Source organism: Aythya marila, assembly GCF_965140915.1.
Source record: "Aythya marila genome assembly, chromosome: 7".
Lineage (NCBI taxonomy): Eukaryota > Metazoa > Chordata > Aves > Anseriformes > Anatidae > Aythya > Aythya marila.
In genome coordinates, this window is record NC_139048.1 from 17870359 (window position 1) to 17897756 (window position 27398).

Genomic DNA, 27398 nt, shown 5'->3' on the forward strand with positions numbered 1-27398 from the left:
TGAGTTGTTCTTTAACAGACAGATGAGCAAATCCCATTTTTGTGTCTTCATGGGATAATGGTGCTGTGGGATACATAAGATACAAAAGAAAATCAGTCTTGTACAAATAAAAGCTGTCTAAATTAAGTGATCCCTGAAGAGTAGGCCCAAATATATTTGTGTTTTCAGTTTTCATTCCCATACACATTAACCTTCTTAGGAAGATGATGGTCACAACAACATAATGTAAAACCTCAGACTTTGTGGAAAGCAAGAAACAAACAAGTACATGTGAACACCTATTGTGGTATTCATTATGCATGTCTGTGTGTTTCTCTTTTCCCCTTATCACCAAATACAATTTTTGGAAGTTTATACTAAATGAATCAACACTCTACACGTGGTTTCAAAGGTATTTTATTATTAGTTCAATGATTTTCTGATACATTCTCTCAGTCGCATCAAGACCCCAGATGAAATCAAGATGTCCCCACTCAGGAAAGTGCTTATGGTAACAGAGATTAGTAATCTGAGAAAGTAGCTTTGCAATGTCTTTTGGACCTGCAAATTTGTCTTGTCCGCCACTCCAAACAGCAATGGGTGTGCTTATCCTCTCTATGTTGTATACAGGAGGAGTAGGCTGCAAGAAAGGGAGGAGACCTTAGTGCATACTGTTATATCAGAAACTGTGTTTAGAGAAAGGATGCTGTGCAGACATCTCTCTGTTTCCCTTCTGCACTCGCTCCAGGAAAACAGCAAGGGTCAAGCTGCCCCTCAGTTATGTTTATGTCCCTAGCCCTGGTCCCCACCTACTCTGGAAGGGAACGATCCGTCCTATTTCTAAACATTTCTGAAATGCAAGGCAAGAAATTGTCCTGGAGTTTGACATCTGTTCGTGCTGTTCAGAGGTGGGCATAAGGAAAGAGCAATGTTTCTGTTTATCATGGAAGGGCTTTGGAGCTTATTCGTGTGCATACTTAGCATGAGTACTTTAACTTTTGCTGGGGCAATAGTTGGTCTTAGTTGTTTTGTTTGTGACTTACTGTGACTTGTTACTTAACAATATTGCCTTACCTGCTTGTGACAACCATATTGCCTTACCTGGTTGTATTTCTTCATGTTTTCCTTTGAGCCATAGTCATAAGCCTGGAATTGGCCTGCCTCTGATATCTGTGAATATTTTAACAAAGATAAAATGAAAGTGTTAGTGATAAGAGACAGAGCAGAGTGCAGGAGGTATTTTCTTCCCTGTGATTGACCCAAGGCTCAGATGGTGGCTTGTGGCTTCCTCCTACCCCTTCCTCCAGTTTCAGGTTTCCACAGGTACTGAGGATGGGTCGTAGGATGAGAGGCTTTATTGCCTTTGCCCTTGCTAGTGTTCTCTCCTCATCCTCAACTATCACCCTTGTTATGTTTTGTTTTTAAAGTGCTGTTTGACTAAGTTAACTAAGGTGGTGTTCCCGTTTGTGATGCGGAGTTGTGCTCAGTTTTCACCTTGGTGGGAGGGCCAGGCTGTCTAGTACCTGTCAGGGCTCTCAGTGGCTATCTAGTGTAGCTTATGATTTCTCCTCCCCTCCTCCCACAACTTGTTTTGTGTGTCAGCAGTGTCTGGTCTGCTGACAGTAGTGGTCACATTTCCAGTGCCTCTGTAATTGTTAGAGAATTTGGCTATATGTAATTTGTGCTCTGACAGCAGTTTTGAGGAGGGACATTAGACATATGGCCTTTTGAGCTTCTCTTGTCTAGAAGACATGCCATATGCCCTGTAGGACTGAGGAGTGAAGAAGTGTATACATATCTGTTGTGTTTTTATTGTTCTTTTATTTTGTTTTTCCACAAACCTGACATGTAATTTCATTTTTAAGTGACTGTGTAATACATGGTGAGAGAATGCCAGTATCTCACTTGGATTTTGTGGTTTAGAAAATCTTGACTTCAAGGCTTAAGTAGTTGGGAATGTGCTAGAAATATACTTGGTATATCATTGTTTTTGCTGTTTTCTTCTATAGTATCTGTGTTTACTTTCTAGCCACTTGACTTTGTTAGAGGTTGACAAAATAGGCTGCAAAGCCACTGACTGTCAATGGTTTGGTCCTCATTTCCTGGCTCTGGGTGGATGTATCCCGAGTGACCTACTGTCAGGAATTTTTGTCAGAGGATGCACACAGATATTTTACACCATCATGTTTGTAGAAACGGGGGATCTGTCTAGAGGATATGTGCAGATGGATCCTGACTCAGTGTGTGAGTTACCTTGGAGGCATGCAGTGATGTGCTTCTGCTCTGGAGCTTTTTTGCCCTGGTCTGATTCAGAGGACAAGCAGAAAAGAGCTCAGATCTGCCCGTGTATAAGTAGAAGCCCACCTTTAAAGAATTGGAATCCAGGAGATGGACACTGGCATGAGTGGCTAAGATGGTTTTCTAAATACCTGGCTGTTGGGAACAAATTTTGCATGTCATGTACTGGAGCATTATAAAGTAGTTCCCCACTTTTCCATTGTGCCAGCAGAAGTGCTTGTGTGGTTAACTGGCTTTGGGAGGTGATCCAGGCTGCAATTAACCTTCTGGGAGAAAAGCTTTAACCTGGATCACTTTGTTCTGGCTCATCCCCTGGCTGCTCAAGTTTCAGCTGTCTTCCTACTGTGCCTTCCAAGTGCCTCGACAGTGCTCCTCTGCAGCTTTCGAGGCAATTGCCTTCACAAATGGAGCTGAAGGCTGGAAGCCACTAGACCCTAACATGCAGAAAGGTCTGATATGAAAGGGACAATGTGGGTAATGGTCTGGTGAGTGATGGGAAGCAGTGCTTCCTTGGTGGCAGCTGCTTACGGCACTGTGCGAGAAGACGTGTTGGGTAATTTCCCAGAACCAGCACCTGTGGACTTCCCTATAGGCTGTCAGTTGCATAAAAAGCAGTAGTACGAGTCTGCTTATGTCAGTACACAGTTATACCTGATGCCAGTGAATGATGTTCTGTACTGATGTCCCGGCTGGAGAATGTGCTACCAAAGCATCTGTTCGACTCTGGAGAGAAAGCAGAAGTGTTATAAAGGTAGGGATTTACTGTTGTGACAGAGTAAAGCTGTGAAGTACCTGAGTAACGTACTGCTGCTGTGTTAAAGCCCAGTTTTAATAGGATACTCAAATCAATATAATAGTCATATCAATATCAAACTGAAGACTGATAGGCAGACTTAGGAATAGCTGGTTAATGGTACACATCTGCATGCAGAGCTTTCTCATGAAAGTGCATCTGTTCATGAAGATAGTGACACTGTGGAATCACGTGGTTCCTTAGTGGCAGGAAAAAACGTTCCTGTCCTTTCTAAGTAGAATCCTCACCTTACATTAACCCCTTCACAGACATAAGTCTTTGAAGATTTGCTTTTGTCTTTACTTTTCTCCTGGTGCTAAAGAAGCCAGCTTACAAAATACAGACTGCCTTTTCTTCTGCCTGCATTTTTATAGTTCTCTTGAGGAGATGTTCTAAGTCCATCCCCTCAGGTTCCTCCTCAGGCTTGTTATCTTGCCCTGAGAAGCTGGTTGGTGACTTAACACAAGTCAAGAAAGATCCTAAAAGGTTTAACTCTGTTGTTCAAAAAGGCTGTTATGCCTTTAACTGCTTTTGCATTGAACCTTTGAGTCTCATTGCTTTCCCATATGTGCTTTTATAAGTCGTCACAGATGGAGAAAAATGGGCCTCAGTCTTTCGAGAGATTTTAATAATAAGCATTGCACAAGCCAGCTTCTGCATACTTTGGCCTCTGTAGAGGGGAATTAAGACTACAGGATCCATATGTTGGCAAGTATAGGGCCAACTCTCCTGTCTGTCCTGTCGCCCTTACTAGCCCTTGTGAATCCCATTGTGCTGCACTCCTCAGGCACAGGCAGGGCATTTCTGTAGCCCTCTGTGTTATGGACTGAACTGTTGGGCTTGGTTCTGAGGACAGCAAAAATGGGATGTGCTCCTTAGGGTAGTTCTTTGGGACCATGTTCTAATGCAAGCAGTCTAAAATATGGGAAGAGAAGTGGAGCTTTTCCTGTCTTTTAATTATTCCAGGGTTCAGAAGACCGTGGTGTCTGTGTGCTGAGGAAGAACACTGAAATCTGACTCCATCATCCACTGTCTCTTTTTGAAGAGCATCTGTGTATGACCAAAATCTGGTCAGATTGGCTTTAAAAGAGGACACAGATAGAGACATATACAGTATAGCTCCAGACTGAATTCAATCCTTTCTGCCTGGTTTTTGGTCCCATCATTAGGTCTAGCCCTATTTGGTACTGTTCACACAATGTCCTGCATTCCCTCAGCCTGCTGAGAACTGTTGTGTTTTATGTACATTTACATTTGTGACAATTACTAGTTAACAATGGAGTGCAAAATGCAGTTTCCAAAATGGCTTTAGTTTTACTTTGACTAGGTGTTGTTGCACGTACTTACTGTGTTCAGATTTTGTATGTTGCCCCCAGCTATATAACAGAGTATTTGGCCACAAAACTTATCCATGTTTGTACAGAACTCCGTCACAGGTCCTTTCATAAATCCAATCTGGTGCATGGTTCCTTTCCAGCCAAGTGTTAACTGAGGAAAGGGAAAAGTGTGACACTTTTTTTTTTTCTTCTTTTTTTTTTTTTTTTTTCTTGTTACAGGAGCATTTTATGCAGGAAACTGTTGCTAATATTCTTGCCTCTTAACACTACAGTCAGAGACTTCTGAAACAGCTTGCCCTCCCAGTACACCTTAAAACATCTTCTTCCCCGTAGTGCACCACATGTCCTTCCTGACTCATATTACTGTCTTCAGTCCTGGAGGAAACCATCCTTCCATTTCTAGTGTAGTGATCTCAGTGCTCACTCATTTCTGAAGTCTGAGATCATCATGGCTGTTATTCCAGCTCTGTTTTAGTTCCTCCTGCACAAGGCCAGCATGATGTTAGTTAACAGCAAGAGTCCTATGATGAGACAGTTTCACAAGTCTCCTGCTTCACTGGAACCCGCTGCAGCAAGCCCCATCTTCCTGTTCTCCAGTGCTCTGCCCCAGAGTTTCAGAAGAGATTTTTCAACAGCACTTTGTTCATCCCAAGCATCTCACCCCTTTGGAAGCACTTTGGCTCGGGTTGAGGAACCCTAGAAGGGTAAGATGGACATTGAGCCTCTGAGGAGGAAAAAAGACATACCCTGAGCAGTGCTGGAGGAAGATTTGCTATCTTCATCAGAGGGCTTGTAGCATGCGTGCAGGTGGTTACTGGGCCAAGAGCAAAGAACACTTTTATCCTTTCAGCCAGCTCAGGATATGTAGAAAATGCTATAAAGCCTACAAACAGAAGAGAGAGCCTGAGTTAGTGAAGACATGTTCCACAGGCAAAAACAAACGAATAAGCAGTAGGTAGCAAACAAGAAGTGAGACTAGATTTGTCATCGGTTGTCTCTTTGTCTTTGCTGTGTGTTTTAGCTAAGGCAAGTGTTGATGCTAAATCCTGAAATACATTTTATTTGGGAAGCAGAGTTCATCCTGAGGTTGACAGCATATCTGGACATTGCTTTTATTCAGTTTTTGCAGGTGACATGGCTAGGAGGTTTTTGTGATAAAATCAGATTTCCTCACAAAGCTATTATTAAAAAATGTTTGTTTGTTTGTTTGTTTGTTGTTTTTTTCATATTATAGTCTCTGAAGGACTATGTATGTTTGTGCTTCCATGGGGCAGTAGAATAACATGCTGAATACTGGGAATTTTAAACATTTTCAACTGATTGCATCAAAGGCAGCTGACGAAAGCATGAATGGAAAGTTTGTTTTGCCATCAGAGTCTTTAAATACTCTTATGAGAGGAAAAGAAAGAAAAGGCCTGGAGATTTCACAATATATGACTTTTCCACATTTTCTTCTCTTTTTCCAGGCAGTTAACACTAATGAATGGGCAGTTGATCACTTCTAGTCAATGTTCATTCACGGGTCTTGCACATAAACCATAAACATTAGGAACTTTTACCTGGTGCTGAAAGAAAATTGCATTCGAACACTACAAAGCTGGTTAAGTTATTAATACTTTTTATTTCCTAATTTTCAGTCTCCAACAATGTGTTTTTAAACAGTAACATGGACAGTTTTATATACACTCATGAACTGTGCTTTTAATTGTAGGATTGGCAATAAGTCATACAACTTAGTAATGTGGAGGTTCTTTTTACTTTTCTCTTCTTTGAAATTTTGCACTTATGTGCAGTTTTTTCTTACTAGTTTTTCCTTACACTTCACAAGGAAAACAACTGTATGCCTTAATAGAAAAGATGAACTTAATGAAAATTCTTGTTGCTGAGAATTTCAGAATAGTGCCCAGTGTCAGTACTTGGAGTACCCAGTAAGGACTGGCTTTTATGTCTCTAATTATTGGTTGAACAATGTTTAGATCTACTATTAGATTTATTTTCTTATTAATGGTAACCAAATCTGGCTTTAGAAGTGTCACATTTTGCAGCCCTCAACTCAGAAGGCACTTCTCCACAAATAAGAACAATTGCCGAGGCAATGGGGAAACTCTCCTCCTGATCAGATGGGAACACGAATGATTGTGAACCATAAATGTGCTGACCTTACCTGATGCGGTGCCTTCAGAGTGACCAACATAGTATACATCCTTCTGTTCGGTTTTATTCATGATGAAGTACAGCTCTGCTGGAATATCATATTTACCCATTTCATCAAAGCTACAGAGGGGAGAAACACAAAAAGCTGGCAGACTGTTTGGCTATGACAGTGTGTATTACTGAAATGTCAGTCTTGTTCATTGCACTGGGCAGGACCCATTCAAACAAGACAAGAAGGGGACAGAAGGATGCAGCCGTACTGACAGGTTGCCTGATGCCTCAGGCTCTCTGCAGAGGAGGTGCAAATTTTGTCTGTCATATGTGGCCCTTGGGGAAGTGAATTTAATCAGTGCTTTCACTAGCAGGGGTTACAAAACACATTTCTCTCTTGGTTGAATTAAGCCGTGAGAGATTAGAGATTTCTAGACAGGGCTGCTAAGCCTGTTCCAGCTTGCTTTCCTTCTCACAGTGCTGTCTCCCTTTTTCTCAGCATCCCCTTTCAGTTCCCAGTGTCTGAAATCTCTTCCTCAGCCAGTACTTCCAACCACAACTACTAGTGACCATACTTCTTTGTCTTGATCTTTACTGTCCTTGGCTTGTAACAAGGACCCTGTTCTGATGATGTTTTAAGTAAAAAAACCTTTAGGCTGAAGCTATCTAGTTCCCTTGGACTTTCTGTCTTGAATAATTCCCCATCCAAAGAGTACCTGAACTGCCAGAACTCTTTCTGGCTGGTTTTAAGGGTCTTGTGTTTTGAAGACCAAGTATTCCCTCGGCTGTTTCCCAACCAGACATCGTAGCCGGCATCTGCAAGGATGAAGCCTAGGCTGTTGTTGGGCAGGTTAGAAATCCAGTGGGTGGCGTCTCCTAGAAAAGCATGCTGTAGGAAGACTGCAGGCTTTTGCCCTGGAAAAAATTAAAGTATTCTCATATTGGAGCACTAGTTAATGTCATTCTGAGATTGGAGTACAGGGTTTAGTCTGTGAGAGGCTTTAAATCTTTCCTGCTTATAGAAGCTCACAGAAGAACTGTATAGATATTGGGCTGAGAAAACCTAAGAATTTGTCACATGCAAGCAGTTTAACCATTTAGTGACAGGAATGACAGATAAAAAATGTAATGAGGTGGCCAGTCCCCACTTACTTTTGTGCTAGACAGCCAGTGTACAGGTCCTACATTGAAACCAGCTATCTACAGCTGAAAAATGCTGAAGACAGAACAGCATGTGGAAAAGAGTATCCTGATTTGTGTAGGAGTTGGATTTCAGACCTTCCTTATGTCCTATGCCCATGTCACACCTGTATTTTGCATGTTCCTCCCACTGGGAATTCTGAAAACAGCAAGTATGTATCCATCCTCAGTGGTAACTTCATACTCCTCACAGGGGTATCCATGATACCTGATAATTTCACTCTGTGGGAAGCCAAAGGAAAGCTCGTTAATATAAAAGCCATCCCCTTCTGGAGCATAAACAAGCTGAATGTGCAGGCAAGGCAACCAAGTGTGGAGCTCTTGTCACAAGGAACCTGATGAGACCACCTACACCTAATTTTGCCAGTTCTGTGAGCCAGAGCAAGGGGTCCTGGATTACTTTGTGTTGTGAGAATCTACTGCTCGAAGAAGGGGTTAAGCTTCTCCTGCCACCATCCTGAGCAAACAGGTTGTTACCAGAGATTGTTAAGAAAGATGACTTTATAAGAAAGTCACAGTTATAAGTATAGCCCAGCCTCGTGTTCATCATGTTCAGATAAACGATGCTGTGTGTGCTCTGGACACAGTCTAAAGCTGAGTCCTGCTTCTGGGGTAAAAATTCAGCAGCCCAGACCTCCAGGGCCCTTCAGCAGGTTCAGGGGAGTTGCTTGTTAGAGTTGGTACCATGGTGGTGGTATTGTGAGAGAAACTTTAAAAGAAAGGCAGAGAAAGTGCCACAACTTACAACATTCATAAAGTCTTCAGGGTTGCGGTGCTTCATGTGCTGTCTTCCCTCTGAGCCAAGAGTGAAGGGTGCTGCGAACCCTGCTGAAAAGGCAGCTCCCTGGGAGCAGAGCAGCACGAGGAGGCACCACATCTCGGGGCTGTGTGAAAGAGCAGAGGCATGTGCGTTTGCTGTAGGAAGGGAGAGCTGGGGAATTCCACAGGGAGACCCAGGTGGGGAGTCTCTTGGAGGTTGCCTCGGGTGTTCCCCAAGGGGCTGACAGAAACACATACCTTTGTGAGGAGGGACTGTCTACAGACCACAGTTGCAGAATGGTAGAGGGAAACACCTGGGGACACCTTCTGAGAATATGCCTGAGCATTTTGTAGAGGACAAGTGAATTGTGGTTGGTAAGCATGGCCAGCTCCTCCATTGAGTCAAGCAGAAACTTGATATGGAAGCACAGTCACCTGGGATGACGATCACCCAGACTGGCTACCTATATGTGCCTCCACCTCTCTGCCAGCAGGAGAGTGAGAGGAGAAATCCTTTTTCTTCAGGAATGAGGTGGTGGAGGTTTGGTGAGGGCCCTCTTTCCACCTTCCCCCTCCTCCTTCAGAAGCAGTGCCATTCCTGGTGCTGGTCAGCAGTGTGCTAGGGTGAGAGATCAGCCAGGGAAGATGGTGAAGAGTTATGCAGGGGCCAGGAGTGATTCAGAGGCTCAAAGAGGATGTGTAATGGGATTAGCGGAACAAATTTGCACCAGACCAGTGCCAGCTTGTGCTTTCACCATGGGTGATCTGCCCCAGACCATGTTACAGTTCTTCTGGAAATTAGTTCCTCTGAGATGATGGTGCTAAAAAGATGACTATGTGTGGCCACCAAAAAGCACCATGAGTCAGTTCCCAGCCAACCTTTCCTTTCAGGCTGACACTGGCTCATCCAGGTCTTCATTCAGCATCCTCATGAGCATCTTCATCAGCCCTTTGCTGCCCTCTTCATCCAAAAGCCTCCTCTGCTATCCCCAGATAACTGCATTTGTGCTTCCGCTACTTCTGAGCCCAAAGTATCTGTCTTGAAACTGATGCTTATCACCACTGAGAAACTGTGGAATGATTCATTTTTAGAGCAGTAAACAATGGAGACTGCCTGCATGTTGCCATGGCCCTGTATCCTTTCTCTCTTTGAGAGAGCTGTCATTACAGATCTTGTCTTGGTCACAGGGAGGTGACACCTTGCTCTTTCCTGGGCCCACTGATGATCACATGGGAACTTTTCTGAATAGGAATTAGAGAGTGCAGTCTATCTAGTGCCAGATTACACTGATACCTCCTACCACAGATAAGATTCCAGGCCTTAGTCATTTTTCCCCACAACTGAGTCAATGAGTATAGGAACACTGCAATCTGTGAGCCTCCCTGACCTTTTTGTCGTCATGCAAATTTTGTTTTTCAAGTTCCCTAGGAAAGGGAAGAGCATGTTATATGCCATAGGAAGCTACTGAGTGTGCAAGTATGAGCTAAAACTGCAAGAGAATGGCAAGAAAAGTGCTATTACGCACAGTGATCCTTACTTACAAGAGAGCTGCAAGGAGGTGGGATAGGATTTTTCTTTCTAATGCGAAGAACTGTACAAAAATGATTCATCCATGAAGCTCACAATTGGGCTTACACTTTCTGGAAATGCCCTTATACACTTAATTATTATTGTATGCTGAACCTGCCTGTGTGAAGAGAGAATGAGGGCTGGGAAGAGAAAAGTAGCAACCATTCTGCTTGTAGATAATAATCTTAAAGGTCAGGAAGGCTACCTAAAGTTCAACAACAGATTCCCTGGATGAGTAATGCAACGTAATGTTTCAGCTCGTCAGGGCTTCTTGTAGGACTGCCTCACCAGTAATGACTGGGGACATTGCTGCTTGTGTAGGCCGGGTTTCCTCAGAACAGGGCATGCTTCTGTGACTGAGGGGTGTTTATCCTAGCTCACCTTTCTGTCCATCCTGCTATTAACTTCTGATGTCAGTTTCTGTCAAGTTTAACACTGAGATACAAGCCTGCAAAGTAGTGGGGCTATCAGGGACCCTTGAGTACTGTTTGCTGGGAATGACTGTTCAGTGGGGTTCGTGCCCAGCTGGGGGAAGGCAGCTGAGGCATGTTCTACAACCAGCTGAGCAGTCAGCATGGGTAAACTAGCCAGCTAATCAGCATTCATATGGCTCCAAAGTAGCCATGGCATGTGTGGCTGGTCAGGAGGGTTTGTGAGGGAATTTCATAGGAGACCCATACGAATTATAGGTTGCGTTAGGAAGTTAAGCAGTCTTGGGAAACAAGTCCTTCTGAAACCACACGTTGGTAGGTCCACTGAACACAGAGAATCCAATTTTTAATGGAGGACAGAGGTCCTCATGCAGTCACATTTCTGGAGTCTGCTTCTAGTGTAAGACATCTGCTATGGCAAGACGTGCCACTGTGATGTTTATTTCAACTGGGAAATGGAGCTGTTGATCAAGGTAAGATAAGAGAGTACTCCCTGGCAAGTAATGAGGAAGGTGATCAGGATCTGTGGGGGTGACGGAGAGGTACCCAAGCACTCTCTGAATATCCATATAGGAGAAGGAATTCTGACTTTTTTCTATTCTTCAATTTAACCTTCAAATTTGACTGAACAAATTGAAAGAAGCCAAACCTCCTGAGTCATCAAACAACTGGAATGAAGCAGAGTTTGGAAACACCCAAAGCTTTAAACTTCACATCAAAACAAACACCATTCAATTCCCTTTATATGTGAAATACTTCTTAATTTTTGTTGTCCAAACAGGAAGCCTCCCAGCTACACACTGAGTCAGCACAACACTCTTTTCTGGTTTTTGCCATTTTGCTCTGTTCTAATGGGAATAAAACATATCTCCCTTTCTGTGCAAGAGGGAATAAAGCATTTTGCTAATGTCTCAGCTTGCTTTCAAATCACTAGCAAGACTAGCTGAGGCAATGTAGAGGCAAAATTACTTCGTTTTTTTTAGGGCAAACTTTTCTCGATGCACTCTATTATCATGTAGCTCAGCTGGCATAACTCACAGACTTCCAGGTATTCACCTTTTAAATCAGATACAGCAGGCTAAGTAACATCAATCTTGGCAGGCCAGTGCTCCCTTAAGCTTCAGGAGCAAAGGCTTACAGTTAGGAGCTTTCAACAGCCATTTTTTATTGAGAGAAATGAAGTCATAAGGAAATATTGGACTTGGTAAACTCATAAAAAACATACATAGAAGGAAAAAAGGTCAGAGAGAGAAATGCCCTTGAAAGATCTTTAGGGACTTTTAAGATTTGCTGAAACTAAGTTATAAGACTTGAGAAATTTATCCATCTAGCTTTATGCTTTAAGCAGTATAAAACTTACTTCATATTGGCTGTAAGGCATACACACACCAACCACAGAAGCAGCTATGACTGAATGCATATGAGAGTCTGCTGGCTTACTAATAAAACATACATGTGCATGGGACTGCAAGAACAGAACATCCAATTTACACACACAGCTGCAGACCTTCATCCCCTTGCTCTCAGACTGAATAAAACAAGTAGAGAAAAATGAAATAGTTGCACTTTCTTCTTTTTCTTTTTTTTTTTTTTCTTTTTTTTTTTTTTTTTTGCAGGTTGAACTTTGTTTTCTGACTTGAGCAGACATGCACTTCTGTGCGTAGCAGTAGGCTTACAGAACAGAGAAGAAATAAGCTGTCTATTCTTACAAGCAACGACACAAAACCAAGACTGCAAAACTTTATGGAGACAGGCAGCAGAGAGAGACCATGATCATGTATGTACAAGAAACTTACCTCTGCTTTGACTTGTGTCCTCTGCTGCAGTTCCTTGTCTGTCTCCACCAGCAGACTGATTCACTGGCAGAAACCTATGCCAATAAAAGGAAGTCAAAACACAATGAGCACTTCAGGGTAGCAGCAATGAGTGTCATGAGTTGGCAGCATGTATTGAAGAGCATGTTTAAGTGCTGATTTGGCAGTACTTCAGAAGTGAGGAAATCTTTGTGATGAAAAAGATCTTCCAGTTAAATTCACAAAACCATGGAGCAGGAGAGGTTAAGAATTGCTTACATACCAGTGGTTACGATACTTAACACAGACCTGGGCGTCCCAGTTCCCTGAGGCTGTGGCAGACCTCGACCTGTACTGTTGCCTGTCTCGGTGGCTGCTCTGAATGTAATGTTTTAGGATGAAGAGGAGGAAATGTCCAGCTACCCTCGACATACTCTCTCAAGAACTCTCTTTCTGCTGCTACTTTGCATTTATCTATGTTAATTTTAAATTTAGCACTGCGCACACATTCCCAAATATATTTTTCAGTGAGCACCACTGCTCCTGATACCCATCGTACTCTAGATCAGTCTCTCAGAGTTGACATGGCTCCTGCAGGGATCCTCTGGTGCCAAAGAAGGCTTGAACACTTCATATAACCTTTCTTACACGGAGGAAGGGGGGGAACAAATAAGGGTTCTAGTTTCTCCTAAGCCATTTCCATGAACTCTGAAAACATAGTGTCCTTAGAGACCTCTGCCTAACCGCTGAGTTAATTGCAGACAGCCCAGGGGCTCAGCGCTCACTGAAATTGGCCTGGTGGCCGTGGCCAGAAGGACACGTTCTGTGTCCCCAGGCAGCAAGGCTGCAAAGTAGATTTCTCCTACCTGAACACCAGTCCTTTCAGCTAATTAAGTCATAAATGTCTTTGGAAGAACTTGTATTTTGTCATGGACTGATGAGCATTTAGAAGAAGACCGGGTGAAAGGTATGTGTTCTCAGGAACATGTCTGCAAATAACATGCTGCCACTGGGTGGTGGAGAAAGGAGAGGAGTGATGTAAGAACAGGGTGTCAGAGTAGCCACAGTACTGTGGTTGTGCTCTACATGCAAAGCACAGAACTGTCACACTTTGGGCTGTGATAGGGTTAGTTTTTTTCATAGAGGCTTGTATGGTGCTGTGTTTTGGATTTTTAATGAAAATGGTGGTGATAGCACACCAGTGTTTTAGTTGTAGCGGAGCAGTGCTTACACAGAGTCAAGGACTTTTCAGCCTCTGGTGCTGCCCTGCCGGTGAGGAGGCTGGGGGTGCACTGTGAACTGGGAGGGGACACAGCCAGGACAGCTGGCCCAGACCACCCAGAGGGATGTCCCATGCCATAGGACACCATTATCAGCAACAAAAGCATGGATGAAGGGGGGGATGTTTGGAGCGATGGTGTTTGTCTCCCCAGTCTCACCATCAGGCCTCAGGAGCCCTGCTCTCCTGGAAGGCGCTGAACATTGGCCTGCCAGTAGGAAATAGTGAATGGATTCCCGGTTTTGCTTTGCTTGTGTGTGCAGCTTTTGCTTTACCTAGGAACTGTCCTTATCTCAACCCAGGAATTCTCTCTCACACTTTGACTTCTCTGATTCCCTCCCCCATCCCACCTGGGGTGAGCGAGCGAGCGGCTGGGTGGTGCTGAGCTGCCTGCTGGCGCTAAACCACAACAAGAGCATTCTGTAGGACGATGGAAAGGGTGATTTCTCAGTGAAAAGCACTGCAGCTCAGCAGCTTTGATGTCTCTGCATGACAAAAACTTTCAGCAGAGCATAAATTCATCACTCAGAAGGGCTCTGAGACATGATGAAACATGTCTGTCCTCATGTCCCAAGGTGGGATCAACAGTCCCCATGATGTTTTCAATGCTCCTTGTCCAGCCTGCTTTTATTGGTTTTCCACGCCAGAAAATTTAACACCCTGACTCTTATGTGGTCTCCCAAGTAGCAAAATAGGGGTAGAACTCTGATCTCTTTCCCAGGTGAATCTGAAGGATGTTCTGACTGCTTTCAAACATACTGCTATTGCACTTCCAATCCTAAGTACTAGAAACTCATAAATAGGCCTCAAGTCCTCATGCATTTCCCTCACAATCAGTAAGTTAGTTGATGGGCTTACTCTCTGGAATGCTTTGTCCCCAGGAATTTATATTGGGTGGAAGGGATGTCCCTGCCTGGAGGGAAGCTGTTTTCTTTGGGTCAAGCTTTATTTACATTTGCGGAGCCCTTGATCCCAAGGAAATGGGATGGGCTTCAGCAGTGGGCTCAGAAAGGGATAGAAGTGGCATTGGCCGTGGTTAATTTGTTTGGCTAATGAACCATTTCATAGAGTAATATTGTGTCACCTGCGAACTGTCTTAAGTGTCACAGCTGTACCTGCCCTGGTTATCATCCCAGGCTTCACCCACATTGACACTTGATTCAAGTGGAGAATGAGGGTCTCACTCTGAAAAGAGGCCCCCTAAAATGCACTGTGTTTCTTTTCGTGGTGAAGCTAATGGCATTTCCTTGTGGAGGCATGGTGAGCCATAATGCTGTAAGCTAATAGCATGGAGGCTACCCTTCAGGTGAGTGCCTCTGTGCAGTAACTATGTCACTGCAATGAGGTTTGTAGAGGCAGACTTCCCCCAGGAAATGGAATAGGATGACATTTCTTCAGCACTGTTTTAAAGCTATCCTTTCCGCTGATGGGCAAATTGTACCCATGGGTTGAAGATAGTGATTTTTTTCTAGAGATGATTGGGTGCCCTTTATTTGAATGTTTACTCCCCAGAGAGGCTTCTCAGAGCTGTGATAAAGGTTCAAGCAGCTCTACCCTGTAGTAGTTAGTAGCTTCCATGCAAATTAGCAGGAGATGTGAAGTTCCTGTTGGAACTGGAGTGCTGTTGTTGCCAAGATGAAGTGAGTTCCTGCCTCCCACCCTGGAGAGTTCAGGTACACAGATCCTGAAAGTGTTGTCAGCAGAGATCAAGTCTGACAAGAATTCTTTGTCTTGGGAGGTACCTTGAACACAAGTTTCCCATCTTACAGGTGCATTTTTGAACCACAAGACTGGCTTTCTTCTTTCTGACAGAAAACTGCTGTTTTCTGCTGTCTTCCCTCCTTTTGTGCCTTGTTATTCCTTTTGAAAAAAGTGTGAAGCTCTTTCAAATGAAGACAAACCAACTTTTTTTTTTTTTTTACTTTTTTTTTTTTTTTTTTTTTTTTCAGTAGTGAGTATTTTGTGTGAACTCAATTCTTATTTTCTGGTGATCATCTTATCAAATAATAAAGCATAAATGCCATGGCTGCTAGAGTTAGTCTCAGTTTACACTAGCTTTTCAGGAACTTCCAGTCCACTAAACTGAGAAATGATATGATCAGTGGAAAACTTTGACATCATTGACCATATACAGAGAAAGTCAGTGCTTTCATTACTGTTAGGGTCTAAAGAAGACATCAGGCTGCAAGAAAACCCTGGTTCCTGTTAGCAAAGTACAATGTGTTGCAGAATCTAGGCTTTATCAACTACAAAGTGATTACTGATCTCAAGGTTGCCACAAAGTATGAAGTGCACCATCAGGATCCAAAAGGCACTGTAGTGACACGTAGTGTGGAAATAGCATCAGCCAGGAGAAACCCTCTCTATGACTCCAGCAGAAGCTGTATGATGCTATATGATTCCTTTGTACCCAGCAAAGGCTGAGGAATGAGGGAATGAGCCAGCTATGGCAGAGGGAAAGGGAATGAGCCAGGTATGGCTACTGCTTGTGAGTTAAGGATACTTCTGCATCAGATCAATAATTTCATTATACATACGCAAAGGTGCATCCAATCCCCAGATGAAATCCAGGTGTGCCCATTCCGGAATCTTCTTGTGGTAGATAAGCCTCTTAATATGAGACAGTAAAATGTCAGCATCCTTAGGATCTGCAAGCAAGTCTCGTCCCCCAGTCCATACTGCAGTTGGTACAGTCATTTCTTCTACATTGTAGAGAGGAGGAGTAGCCTGGAAAACATGAAGTAGGGCTGGAAAGAATGTCCAGTAAAGCAGAGCAAACTTTAAACATGTATCTGGTGTTTTTTGTTTTGTGTTGTTTTAGGTCACTGTTCAAAGCAGAGGTGCCTAAAACAAACTGGAGGGAAATGCCCTCACTTGCCTTTTCTGTCTATGTTCACAGGGGTGATGCAACTGATAGTACGGCCAAAGGAAAAGCACCTCCTGAACTGACAAAGAGTTACTGTTGGATCGTTGCTCTCTCAGCTAGGAATTCATAGGGCAGAAGCCAAGAACAAAGACAGAGGATGTCAGGATGCATCTGGATAATCCCCCATCTTGGTCCTCAGCTTGCGTACTTGTTTTGGAGTACCAGTCAGCTCCAGAAGACATACGCGGTCTGGTTAGAAAAGAACGTGTGACGAGTATGAAAAGGAGCATGAAGTGACTTCTGTAGGAGGAGAGAGGAAGTAGCTGAGGATTCCTCAGTTTGGAAAACAGGGGACAGCACAGGGACAAGAGGCAGGCTTATACAATCATGAACAGTATGAAGAAAGAGCACAGGAAGTAATTACCCCATTATTTCTCATAACACAAAACCTAGAAGGCATCCAGTGACTTTCCAGGGGTAAGCAAATTCAAGACAAACCAAAGGAAGTTGCCTTTCATGAAAGCCATCATTAAAACAAGTAACTGCTAATGAAAGGCTGTTGTGGAGACCTAAAGAGCAGGAGGGTCAAGGATGGGATTGGAGTCTTGGGTGGAGGAGAGGATCCTCAGGGTCTGCTTAAGGACAAAGTCCTTTTGTCTCTGGCTTCCAGAATATAGGAGCAGCTATTAGACACATTAGTGCTCTCCAGTTGCACTTTTCATAGTATTGTTTCCCTGAGTATTTATATATTGGCAACTGTGTCAGTCACCCTAGTAGGCAAGATTCCTCTTTGGCCTGATCCACTAGGTATACTCTTCAAAATTAATTTTACATATTTCCTGCCCTTCTTTCCTGTTATTATTATTATTGACTGTTTCATTGACAAAGCTTGGTCTTCCTCTCTCTCTCTCTCTTTTTTTTTTTTTTTTTTTTTTAATATTATTACCACTAAAGCTTGCATTTTTTTCTCTGTTAACTTCCAAACTGGAAAGTCATAATACAGATGGTGGTGGCTAATTCCATCTACATGTATTCAGAAAATGTGTCTCCTACTACATTATTGTTCTCTTCCTCTGTGCTTCTGTGTTGTTCAAGGGTGACAATGTTGTTTCACCAAAAGGTACCTGCTGGTATTTCTCGATGTTCTTCTTTGAACTGCCCCAGTCATAAGCTTGGAACTTCCCCGAATGGGCTTCCTAGTAGGATGAACCAGAGAAGGGTAATTACAAATCCATCATTCAGGAAGGTGATGGGATCTTTCCCTGCTAAGTGTCTGACTCCAATCCAAAACCTCACCTGAAGCTTTTCTCTTTTAAAAGGTTAGAAAGAGACAGTGGTAAGTTAGTTAAAAGTTTCAAGCAGTGAAAAGGAGTCAAATGCTTTTGTAAGCATCAAAAGACTCACTGCTCCTGTAGAAAGACCTAGGGTCACTTTCATGGATGATATGTTCTAGTTTGTAAGCCTGCAAGTAGCAATTGCCTCCAGCTATTTTCCCTAAATGCTGCTGCTGTGTTGCCTTCTGACAGTCATGTTGCCATCACTCAGCTCTGTTAGTGGCTCCTTCGTATGTTTTCCTTTCCTTCTCTTGTCTAAATACAGAAGTCACCATTTCTAGATCTTCCTTCCATCTCCTTGGCTTTCCCTACAGCATGTGTTGTGAGAGACCCCATCAATGGGATCTTAATACTGAGGGCAAGGTGTCTGTTAACTCCTGTAACAGTAATAACAGCAATTACAGCAAAAGCTTAGGAGCATTTCTCCTGCATGCCTGTGCCTGCCAGCCTGTGGCTAGGTGCCGAATTAAACCCGAGTAAATTTGCAGACCTCCCCCGCTAAGCCTTTGTAACCCTTTTACTTTACAGTTTAGGCCGTGGTTATGAAAGCAACGTAATCAAATCTAATATCTCATGTAAATTCACAGCCAAAAGTATTGTTTGATTTTGAGTGAATGCCTGTGCAGCTGTAACTCAAACATGTCCACATGTTTGCTATGTTGAAAAGTGCACGAGCCCTCCTGCAAGCTCACGCTGCTTGCAAATGCTTCCAGCTGTGCTGCTGAGCCCACAGTGCTGCCAGGAAACCTGTCTTTCCTACAGCAGCTTGTGTGACAAGCCCAAAGAGAGACAAAGGTAGCTTCCAACAGCAGTGCTGCTGAGGAAGTCCTGTGATAGAGCACAGTGTTCTGTAAGTAAGTGTTACAGCAAGTCCACTGAATGAAGGGTTTATTATTTACAGTTCTATTGCTGCCCACAAACTGAGCACTTTGCTTTTGCAAGAGATGAAAATACAAGGGCCTTATTAGTCAAATTTTATATTCTACAAAGTGTCATACATCTTTGCTCATTTCTTGACCCTCATTGGAAAAGTAATGGTCATTTCTTTAGGCAAGTTCTACACTGGAGTTTAGACATTTATATAGGGCTCTGGATACACCATAAAAAGAACACTATATGTATCTGCATGCACAACTTCCAGCATACATGTATTTACACAAATGCAGTGTCTCATTGTTGGCTTCAGATGTACCTGTATCACATAGGTCATTTCTATCTATGTAAAGCACACAGTGCTGTATTTCCAAGCAGTTAGCAATGGCTTCACAGCAACATTATCAGCTAGCCCCACTCCTTATGGTACAGCCAGAGGTGAGTACCTAGTTTGTGTTCCAGAAGCTCACTAGTACCTGGCTCCAGTGGACTATATTTTGCACAGATGTTCCAGCAGGGGTTTGTGCGATGTACACATTGATCCGGTTCTGAAAGAAAATAATCAGTGAGTGTTCTTTTCCTCCCTTTTACCCATATGTGCATCAGAAGAAGCCACAGCAGTGTCATGTATCCATAAAACTGAGAGAAATCAAAGCGGTGTGATCAGAGACTCCCCTGAGAGCTCCTCCAGGTGAATCAGGTTTGGAGCAGCAGTGAAACAACAGCCCCCACACAGATCGTTTTCCAGGACAGGTGAGTATCTGAAAGAATCTAACAGATAGAGAGGGGAGAATGGAAAGTCAGCAGCCTAGATCGCAAACCTGTGATTTATTCAGGAGTCTGCAGCAGGTCCTATGTGAAGCAGCACCGCTGTCAGACAGAAGAACAAAAGGAACTGCAACTGTCTGAGGAATGTGTGTGTGTTTTTGAAACAAACCCACACTTGTTCTGCAGGGGTTTCTTAACAAGTCACTGTGTGGTCCTCCTTCTGAGGACACTCTGAGGCATATGTTTGAAAACAATGGAGCAAAACTTTGAAGTCCAGGTGGCCTGGCCTCCAGCTGGACATAGCATGGAGTGACAGCAAGCTGAGGATCTCTGATGAGACCAGCAGTCACAGTATGAACAGGAGACAGAGCCCTAGGTGAGGTCTGGCAGAGGGCAGCCTTCAGGGTTGTGGTGGAGCAGCTCTGCGTTGAAGGGATGATGCCAAGAGCTCTTCTGAGGAGCAAGGCAGTGATGCCCTGACAGCAATGGGGCAACCAGCAGATATTGCTGGCTGGTACTGGGGGGGCTGTTCCCTGCAGTGTTATGTGGACTAACAGAATAGAGGATTCATACTATAGGATTGAAGGTAGGTTTAGGGAAGTTATCGAATTCTTAATAGAGATGGTAAGAGTTGTACATACCATGTCAATGTTTTTCATGTTATAGCCACCAAGACTGAAGAAGATATTTCTACAAAGCCTAGCAAAAGGACGGTGGCTGCAGACAGGAACTATCAGCCTTCTTAGACATTCAGCTTGGGGAAAGAATTCTCTTTTGCCAAGCAAACCCTGTGAAAGACAAAAGTAGCATTCATTTAAGAATGTACATTGTACAACATTACTTTTAAAATATGTTTTTGCTCTGTTCCTCTTCCCCAGCACATGCTGTTGTTCTCACTTACCTTTTCTTCATTTGTCAGATGACATTCCCACAAATGAGAAACAACCCAGGTGTTTTCTATTGCATCAGCTTGCTCAGGCATTGCCCAATTTGTGTTACATCATTTTAATGAGTGTATATGTTAAATGTTAACTCCAATTCATATTTTAGCTCTAAGCTTTCAGATATTTACATGTAAAAGTAACTTTGCATATATGATCAACCACATTGATTTAACACTCTTTTTCCTAGCACTGTGAACAAGTGAGTACATTCATTTCCGATTTCAGTGTTTGCTGGATTGGAGACCAGGAATTTTTTTTTTATTGCTGTAATTAACGGCAACTGATGGGGTGAGTAAATGTATATTTTGAGGGCAGGTACAATGTTGTTCTGGGATTCAGCTTTGTGTCCTTTCCAGAAAAAGGACAGATACTGTCTGTGCATGTTACACTCACTCTCATACCTTTAAGAAGCTAAAGTTTAGAGGAGATTCAAATCTGGCTTATGAGCCACCAAAAAAACATTTGGAAGAACTTTTGTGAGTCTCATCCAACCACCTCCTCCCAGCAGAACTAGACCAAACTGGCTGTGGCTTTGTCTAGAAGAATTTTGGAAACCTCAAAGATCTGCATCTTTGTGCCTCTCTGGGTCACCTGCCCCTGTGTTGCACTACTTCTATGGTTGTTATATGCCATATCTATTGTGTTACAGCAATAATCACCCAGATTAACAATGAATGAATTTTGATGGAACTGAGCAAAGCGCAGGGTGGTGGAACCAGAACTGGCTTCAGCATGCAACAACCCAACACCACACACCATCTCCCCTGCCCTGTAGGATAGTTACAACCAATGTAACATAGAGGCTTGTATGATGCTCTGTTTTGGATTTTTAATGAAAATAGTGGTGATAGCACACCAATGTCTTAGCTGTAGCAGAGCAGTGCTCACACGGAGCCAAGGACTTTTCAGCTTCTGGTACTGCCCTGACAGAGAGGAGGCTGGGGGTGCAACATGAGCTGGGAGGGGACAGAACCAGGACAGCTGGGCCAGACTGCCCAGAGGGATTTCCCTTATCATGTGGTGTCCTGCTGAACAAGTAAACTGGGGTGGTTGCCTGGGGGAGCTGCTGCTTGGGGTCTAGCTGGGCGTTGATCGGTGGGTGGAGAGCAATACATTGTGCATCACTTGCTTTGTATATTCCTTTATCATCATCATAATAATTATTATTTTCCCTTCCTTTTGTGTCCTATTAAATCATCGTTATCTTGACCTGTGAGTTTTACTTTTTTTTTTTTTTTTTCTCCTGATTCTTTCCCCCATCCCACTGTGTGGGGGGAGTAAGCAAAAGTCTGTTTGTTATTTAGCTGCCAGCTGCAGCTGGGATAAACCGCACCTATAGAAACGGTTTATGATTGTCCCATAGGAACTGCAGTCAGAAGTTAAACCTACCTAGCTGCAAATGAATATGCTTCATAAAGCCCCATACTTTCTGTATATATACCTTAAGAGCTGAGTGAACAATTGCATGGTTCAGCACTTGAAGACACACTAATACATACCCTGAGCATTTTTTCAGGAAGGTAGAGGAGCTTTACTGCTGCACTTCTGGCATACTTAATAGTAGTGACAGGTGCCAATGCAAAATAAACTTTGATTTTCTGTGCCAGTTCTGGCATTGTTGAAAAAGCAATAAAAGCTGAGGAAATAAAAATAAAGTGATAAGAAAACCATTATTTGTACATTAGACTGTTTTTAGCATTTATGTAAGCTGATCTGCAATTTCATACCAACAAAGAAACATTGTTATCTGCTCAGAGACTGGTTCAGCCTAGCTTGGTGCAAAATACTTCTTCTCCTTGTGTTATCAGCTTGTAGTCTTATTTCTCACTTCAGAGATTTTAATTTCTATATTTTGCCTTCACGTTTTTTTTCTAAACCCATTTAAATGCACACTTTGATGTACATACATGCACTTCATACAATACTCTGGAGTTGCATATGTTTTCCTTCATATCAATCTTTTTTCTTTTTTTTCTGTTGTGCCACAAACTGCCCAACTTCTCTTTCTGTGCTGTCATCTTCCTATTTTGTTTATTTTTGTTAGCTGACCAGCTGCTGTTGGGCACACCCTTACATCTTGAAAAAAAAAATCTGCAGGGCCCAGAATAATTTCTGGTATAACTCTAAGTTGATGGATTTCAAGCTGCAGTGCATTTGGCCCTTCAGGTTTAATCATCTCTATAATAAATTAAGCCTGCCTACATGCTGAAAACAGCTTATCTTTTTTTTTTTTTTTTAAATATATATATACCAGCAAGGAGCTGTTGGAAAGCCCTGGTACATTCAGCATCTCATTGTCTCAAATCAGGTTTTATTCCTGTGTTTTCCTGAAGCATCACTCCATTCTGTGTAACTTACCGATGGTGGTGCCTTGTGAATAGCCAATATAGTACAACTTTTCCTGGCCAGTTTTCTTCACAATAAAATTTATCACTGCTGGAAGATCAAATTTTGCCATCTCATCAAAACTACAGGTAGATTAAAAGAGAGGTGTGTATAAATTAAAATACCATTTGAATTTACATTTTATTACAGACTTGTTAGCAAATGAACAGCATGAACTGTTGTGTGAATCATTCAGCTGTATTAGAATCTATGCCTTTTGGGCACTGGGTATAGGAGACGCTATTCAAGCTTTTCTGGGCTATTTTCTCCCTTCACATCAGTAGGAGGACTCTGACTACAAGAAGCATCAGGTTGAGCTGTAAAAGTCTACACACAAGGAACAGATGATGTTATATTATCAGAGATGTTTCCGTAGAATCACACATTTTACACAATTTGCCATTAAAGACTATTTTTAAATGTTCATTCAAATAAAAGCTTGAAAAAAAAATCTTCAATCTCAATCATTTGATCTACCTGAAAGCCCAGAACTCATCTTGATCAGTGGAGTAATTTTGATGTTCTCTGGACCAGCGATTCCCTCTGCTATTTCCCATCCAAACATCAAAGCCAGCATCAGCTAGCATGAATGCCAAGCTGTTGTTGGGCAGGTTTGAGATCCAGTTACTGGCATCTCCCAATAGCCCGTGTTGGAGAAATACAGCAGGTTTCATAACTGAAAACCAAATCAGAAACAAAACAACCTTTATAAAATTTCTTGATTTTCTGGTAGTTCAGGGACATTACAATCCCATATTCAGTACTGGGATTTGGGCCTGCACTGACTTAAAGGGAGACATCTGATCATAGGAACAAAGCATGCATTTCTGTAAAGAGAGAACTTGTAAAGTTTTGTAACGATCTGTAGGAAGATAAACCCAGTATCAGCGAACTCTGGCTTGGCAGCCTCTGGTCATTGTTTGTATAGCTCGGCCTCATCAACTTAAGATTCTCAACAGTGATATAATAAAGGAAGGTGTGGGATCCTTTCCAGTGGTTTCCTGTACCCAAAATATGAATCAGACTGAAATTAAACAGGTGTAAGCAAAAGTAAAGTCAGAGGCTAGAACTGCTCTTCCAAAACAGCATGACTGGGAGGTTGCAGCCTTTACACTACTTTAATTTCTGTTCTTTTTCTTCCTTCCTTCCTTCCTTCCTTCCTTCCTTCCTTCCTTCCTTCCTTCCTTCCTTCCTTCCTTCCTTCCTTCCTTCCTTCCTTCCTTCCTTCCTTCCTTCCTTCCTTCCTTCCCTCTTCTTTCTTTCTTTCTTTCTTTCTTTCTTTCTTTCTTTCTTTCTTTCTTTCTTTCTTTCTTTCTTTCTTTCTTTCTTTCTTTCTTTCTTTCTTTCTTTCTTTCTTTCTTTCTTTCTTCCTTTCTTTCTTTCTTCCTTTCTTTCTTTCTACTTTTGCTCACCAACTCATATTATGAAGATATTATTATACTTAATTTATATTGTAGCAGTGTTTTATTGTAAACAAGGGTGCTTGACATAAATCCTGTTTATCTTGCAAGCTGTTCAGGGCAGCCAGAATTCATTACTTAAATTTCACTTGTGTATACAAGCTCTGGTGAACATTTTACAACTGGAAGGTACCTCTTTTCAGAACGTGCACTATCTAGGCTGTTTTTGTCTCATATGAAAGAACTGTACCTGGGTTTCTCTGATTCTGTATACCATCGGGAATTCTGTTAATGGTAATGATATAGCCATCTTCAGTCATCACTTTGTGCTCCTCACTGGGGTACCCTTTGTACGTAATGATCTCATTCTACAAGAGAAAGAATAAATGCATTTGATTGCAGAAGTCCATATCATACATTACCTTCATGAGATATTCATAAGGAAGAAATATTAGAAAGCAGCTACATCTGGGGATTTAGTCTATGTTTTTAAGCATCTGAATAAAGCAATATCAGATTGGAATATAACCTGAAACTACCACAAATTTCCTTCGTTCTTTGTCTGATCTCCAGGATCTATTAACTAACTATTCAGTTAAAATCTTTTTCTAAAAACTGTGTTACACATGCCATATGATCACAATCTCTTGCATTACAGTGATATGAGAACTAGTTTAACCTGATAGCAGGAGCTTACACTTCCCATAGCTGAGATGAGGGGCTGCCTGGGTGCATGCTCCTGATCTGCTGCAATACGAAGTGAACCCAGTTCACCTATACGACCCTCAGAGAAATCCTGTGAGCTTCACAACTGTCCTTTCATGGATGGCGTATGTGCAATGAGTACCACTGTACAAATGACTACATTACAGAAAAGACAGGGCCAGCCCCTTGCATAGTCACGCTAGATATCATTAGCACAGATGATTATCAGCTCTGAAATAATCATTTATCTACTTATTATTCTATTTATTTATTTGTTTTACAAAAAAAATAATGTTATTTTGTAATTTTATTCAGAGAATTATTCAATGTAATCTTTTCACACGGGACAGAAAAAAAAAAAAAAAAGAAAAAGATTTTAGCAAGTGACTAAAGATCCAAACAAGCTTGCTTCATGAGATATGTTCTTCTGAAAAGCTGGCCATTCCCAATCTAGGCTGGTAGTTCAAAGGAGGAAACATAAGTCATTGTTATTTGGAGCTGATGAAAAGGTGGCATTCCAGATACTCATTCTTCCAGATACAGGGATAGTGCCAAACCTAGTAAGTGACACTAAAAAGAAAATTAACTCTGCAGATGTACTAACGAAAGGGGTTGGTCTTGATTGCTGTCAAATATAAGAACTGATGTTACCTGTACAGACAGAAGGGAATAGAAAACAGTAGTCTGAGAATGGGTTAAATGAAGGCAGCTTATCTACCTTGTTATTTCCAATACCTAGAAATCCCTCTGCCATGAGTCATGCATTCCTTCTGTCCCCAGGTAAATCCACCAAGAAACTTACAATATTCATCAATGCTTCTGGATCCACAGCTCTCCTCATTTTTTTGAATTCTTCTGAGCAAGTAATTCCCTGAAACAAATACATCACAGCAAAACCCAGCCATATCTTCTCTCTGGATAAAACAGCATATTAATCTGTTAGGATTCATGATATGCACTTGACATCTAGACAGGCTCTGTGCTCTCTGGTTGAGAGAAGTGCTGCCTAAACCTAAATGGAGCTGGTGCTCTCTACTTGTTAATTAATCTGAACAAAACTGACTTTAAACATGTCTGAGGGAATTTGGCAGCAGTCTGGTTTCTCTGCTAAGGACTGAACTAGGACATTGCTCTCCATCAGGGTGCAAAGCATCAGTGAATCCAAGGAAAATAGCAAAGCTTTTGGAGAAAAGGCACATTTCTCCAAAAAATGCCACATATTTGTTCTGTAGGTTAATTAGAAAACTTCTGTCTAACTCTGGGGAATGCTAAAGTTATCTACAACTCATAACTAAATCATTGCTAAAGGGAAGTTTTCAAAGTGGAAGAAACCAAGTTGTTGGATAGCTAACTGAAAAAGGAAACCAACAAAGACAAATGAAAGTTAAATTATATAACATTTAATTAAGGATTTAGGAGTCTGAATAAAGTACTTATTTTGGTTGCCTAGTATAATTTATACAAAACTCCTCAATGTCAAAATGTGTCCACTCTGTAGGATGAGGACGGAGAAAGGAAAAGAAAGCTTTGCTAAATGTAGTGATACATACAGACTATGTGTAATGACATCCAGTTTTGTTCAGGAAATGGCAAATAAAAAAACCTGAGAGTAACCTAGCCTGCTTGGATGCAGCTCCACAATCTATGAATGCCTAAATGCTCTCAGTTGAAAGATGCAGGGTGTTTGAATGAGCATTCTCTGTACCATACAAACCAAGACCTAGAGCCCGCATCTAAACCTCTGTGATCCCAGTGACACATTCATGAGGTAGACTGAGTTCACCAATAAATCTACTGCATTTATTGCTCTCCCAGTCAACAAGACGGTGTGATTTTTTCCCCCATGAGTAGAAGTTTTTTATTTTTTAATTTATTTATCACAGAGCAAGCATACAATTTATATCCAAACTTCCTAGCAGTACATTCTGATATAATCTATATTTTTAAAATATTTGTCTCCTTTGTAGTAAAAATAAGAGATATTGTAAAAACGTCCTTTTACTTAGCTACTGTTAGGTAAGTTAAAGTATTACTGACCTTGTGCCAGAAAGCATGTGTTCTGCCGAGCGACTGAGATGGCAGAGGAATGGAAAATCAATTTGCAGATGATTGAAAGCAGTGCTGGGTAAAGAAGGCAGCAAAATGGTAGTCATGCAGCGTTTTTCCCACAATCATGCAGAAACTTGCCAATAAACATTGATTTCATTCCCACTCCTCATTCCTTCTGCTAGAGCTTGAGCTTTTACTTATAGCAACAGCAGAGAGGTGACTGCTTTTATTCTCAGACCTGCTTTTCATCTTCTCAGCCATAATGGCTCTAACAGTGCTCTCTTTACTATCACAGATTGCTGGATTTTTAAGGAGAATACCAACCTCTGTGGAGTGGCAGAGCAGGATCAGGAATTTTGAGAACAAATATCTGCACAGGAATCCCTTATCATACCTAATGAAATTGTCAATAAACCTGGCACAACGTCCTTGTTTACTTACAGCCTGCCAATTCCAGCTTTTCATGTTACGTAGAAAGGATGGGATAAAC

The 27398-nt window shown here is 42.1% G+C and overlaps 2 protein-coding genes across 5 annotated transcripts; both read right to left on the reverse strand.

Moving 5' to 3' along the window:
• Positions 1-160: 160 nt before the first annotated feature.
• LOC309880298 (lipase member M-like) lies at positions 161-12350 on the reverse strand. 3 transcript variants are annotated; one of them, XM_082765096.1, is made up of 10 exons: positions 12309-12350; positions 8498-8636; positions 7860-7974; positions 7269-7467; positions 6572-6681; positions 5154-5221; positions 4418-4558; positions 2929-3000; positions 1081-1149; positions 161-619 (listed from the first exon to the last, which is right to left on the reverse strand). In XM_082765096.1, the coding sequence occupies exons 2-10, from the start codon at positions 8627-8629 to the stop codon at positions 386-388; spliced, it is 1140 nt and encodes a 379-aa protein (XP_082621222.1). In that variant the 5' UTR covers positions 8630-8636; positions 12309-12350; the 3' UTR covers positions 161-385. The 3 variants fall into 3 exon arrangements, with proteins under 3 accessions (XP_082621222.1, XP_082621221.1, XP_082621223.1); XM_082765095.1 differs by having other exon boundaries at positions 5154-5290; XM_082765097.1 differs by lacking the exon at positions 4418-4558 and having other exon boundaries at positions 5154-5290.
• A 3182-nt stretch (positions 12351-15532) lies between these two features.
• Positions 15533-27137, reverse strand: LOC309880297 (lipase member M-like). 2 transcript variants are annotated; one of them, XM_082765093.1, is made up of 11 exons: positions 26897-27137; positions 25662-25773; positions 24405-24522; positions 23232-23430; positions 22728-22837; positions 21869-22005; positions 20067-20213; positions 19134-19205; positions 17575-17646; positions 16122-16311; positions 15533-16028 (listed from the first exon to the last, which is right to left on the reverse strand). In XM_082765093.1, exons 1-11 carry the CDS (start codon positions 27010-27012, stop codon positions 15976-15978), a joined length of 1326 nt encoding a protein of 441 aa, XP_082621219.1. In that variant the 5' UTR covers positions 27013-27137; the 3' UTR covers positions 15533-15975. The 2 variants fall into 2 exon arrangements, with proteins under 2 accessions (XP_082621219.1, XP_082621220.1); XM_082765094.1 differs by having other exon boundaries at positions 15534-16311.
• Positions 27138-27398: the final 261 nt, after the last annotated feature.

Bases quoted from the DNA above. Each gene is read 5' to 3' on its own strand.
- LOC309880298 (XM_082765095.1), bottom strand. From the start codon at position 8,629: ATGTGGTGCCTCCTCGTGCTGCTCTGCTCCCAGGGAGCTGCCTTTTCA. The intron at 7,468-7,859 runs GTGTGACATGGG...AATTTTTTCCAG, and splicing joins GAGGAACATGCAAAATACAG to GGCAAAAGCCTGCAGTCTTC. The intron at 6,682-7,268 runs GTACTCTTTGGA...TCCCCTCTGTAG, and splicing joins AAAGAGTTCTGGCAGTTCAG to CTTTGATGAAATGGGTAAAT.
- LOC309880297 (XM_082765093.1), bottom strand. From the start codon at position 27,012: ATGACTACCATTTTGCTGCCTTCTTTACCCAGCACTGCTTTCAATCAT. The intron at 22,838-23,231 runs GTAGATCAAATG...ATCTACCTGTAG, and splicing joins GATGAGTTCTGGGCTTTCAG to TTTTGATGAGATGGCAAAAT. The intron at 22,006-22,727 runs GTAAGTTACACA...TTATTTCCTCAG, and splicing joins TTCACAAGGCACCACCATCG to CTTTTATTGCTTTTTCAACA.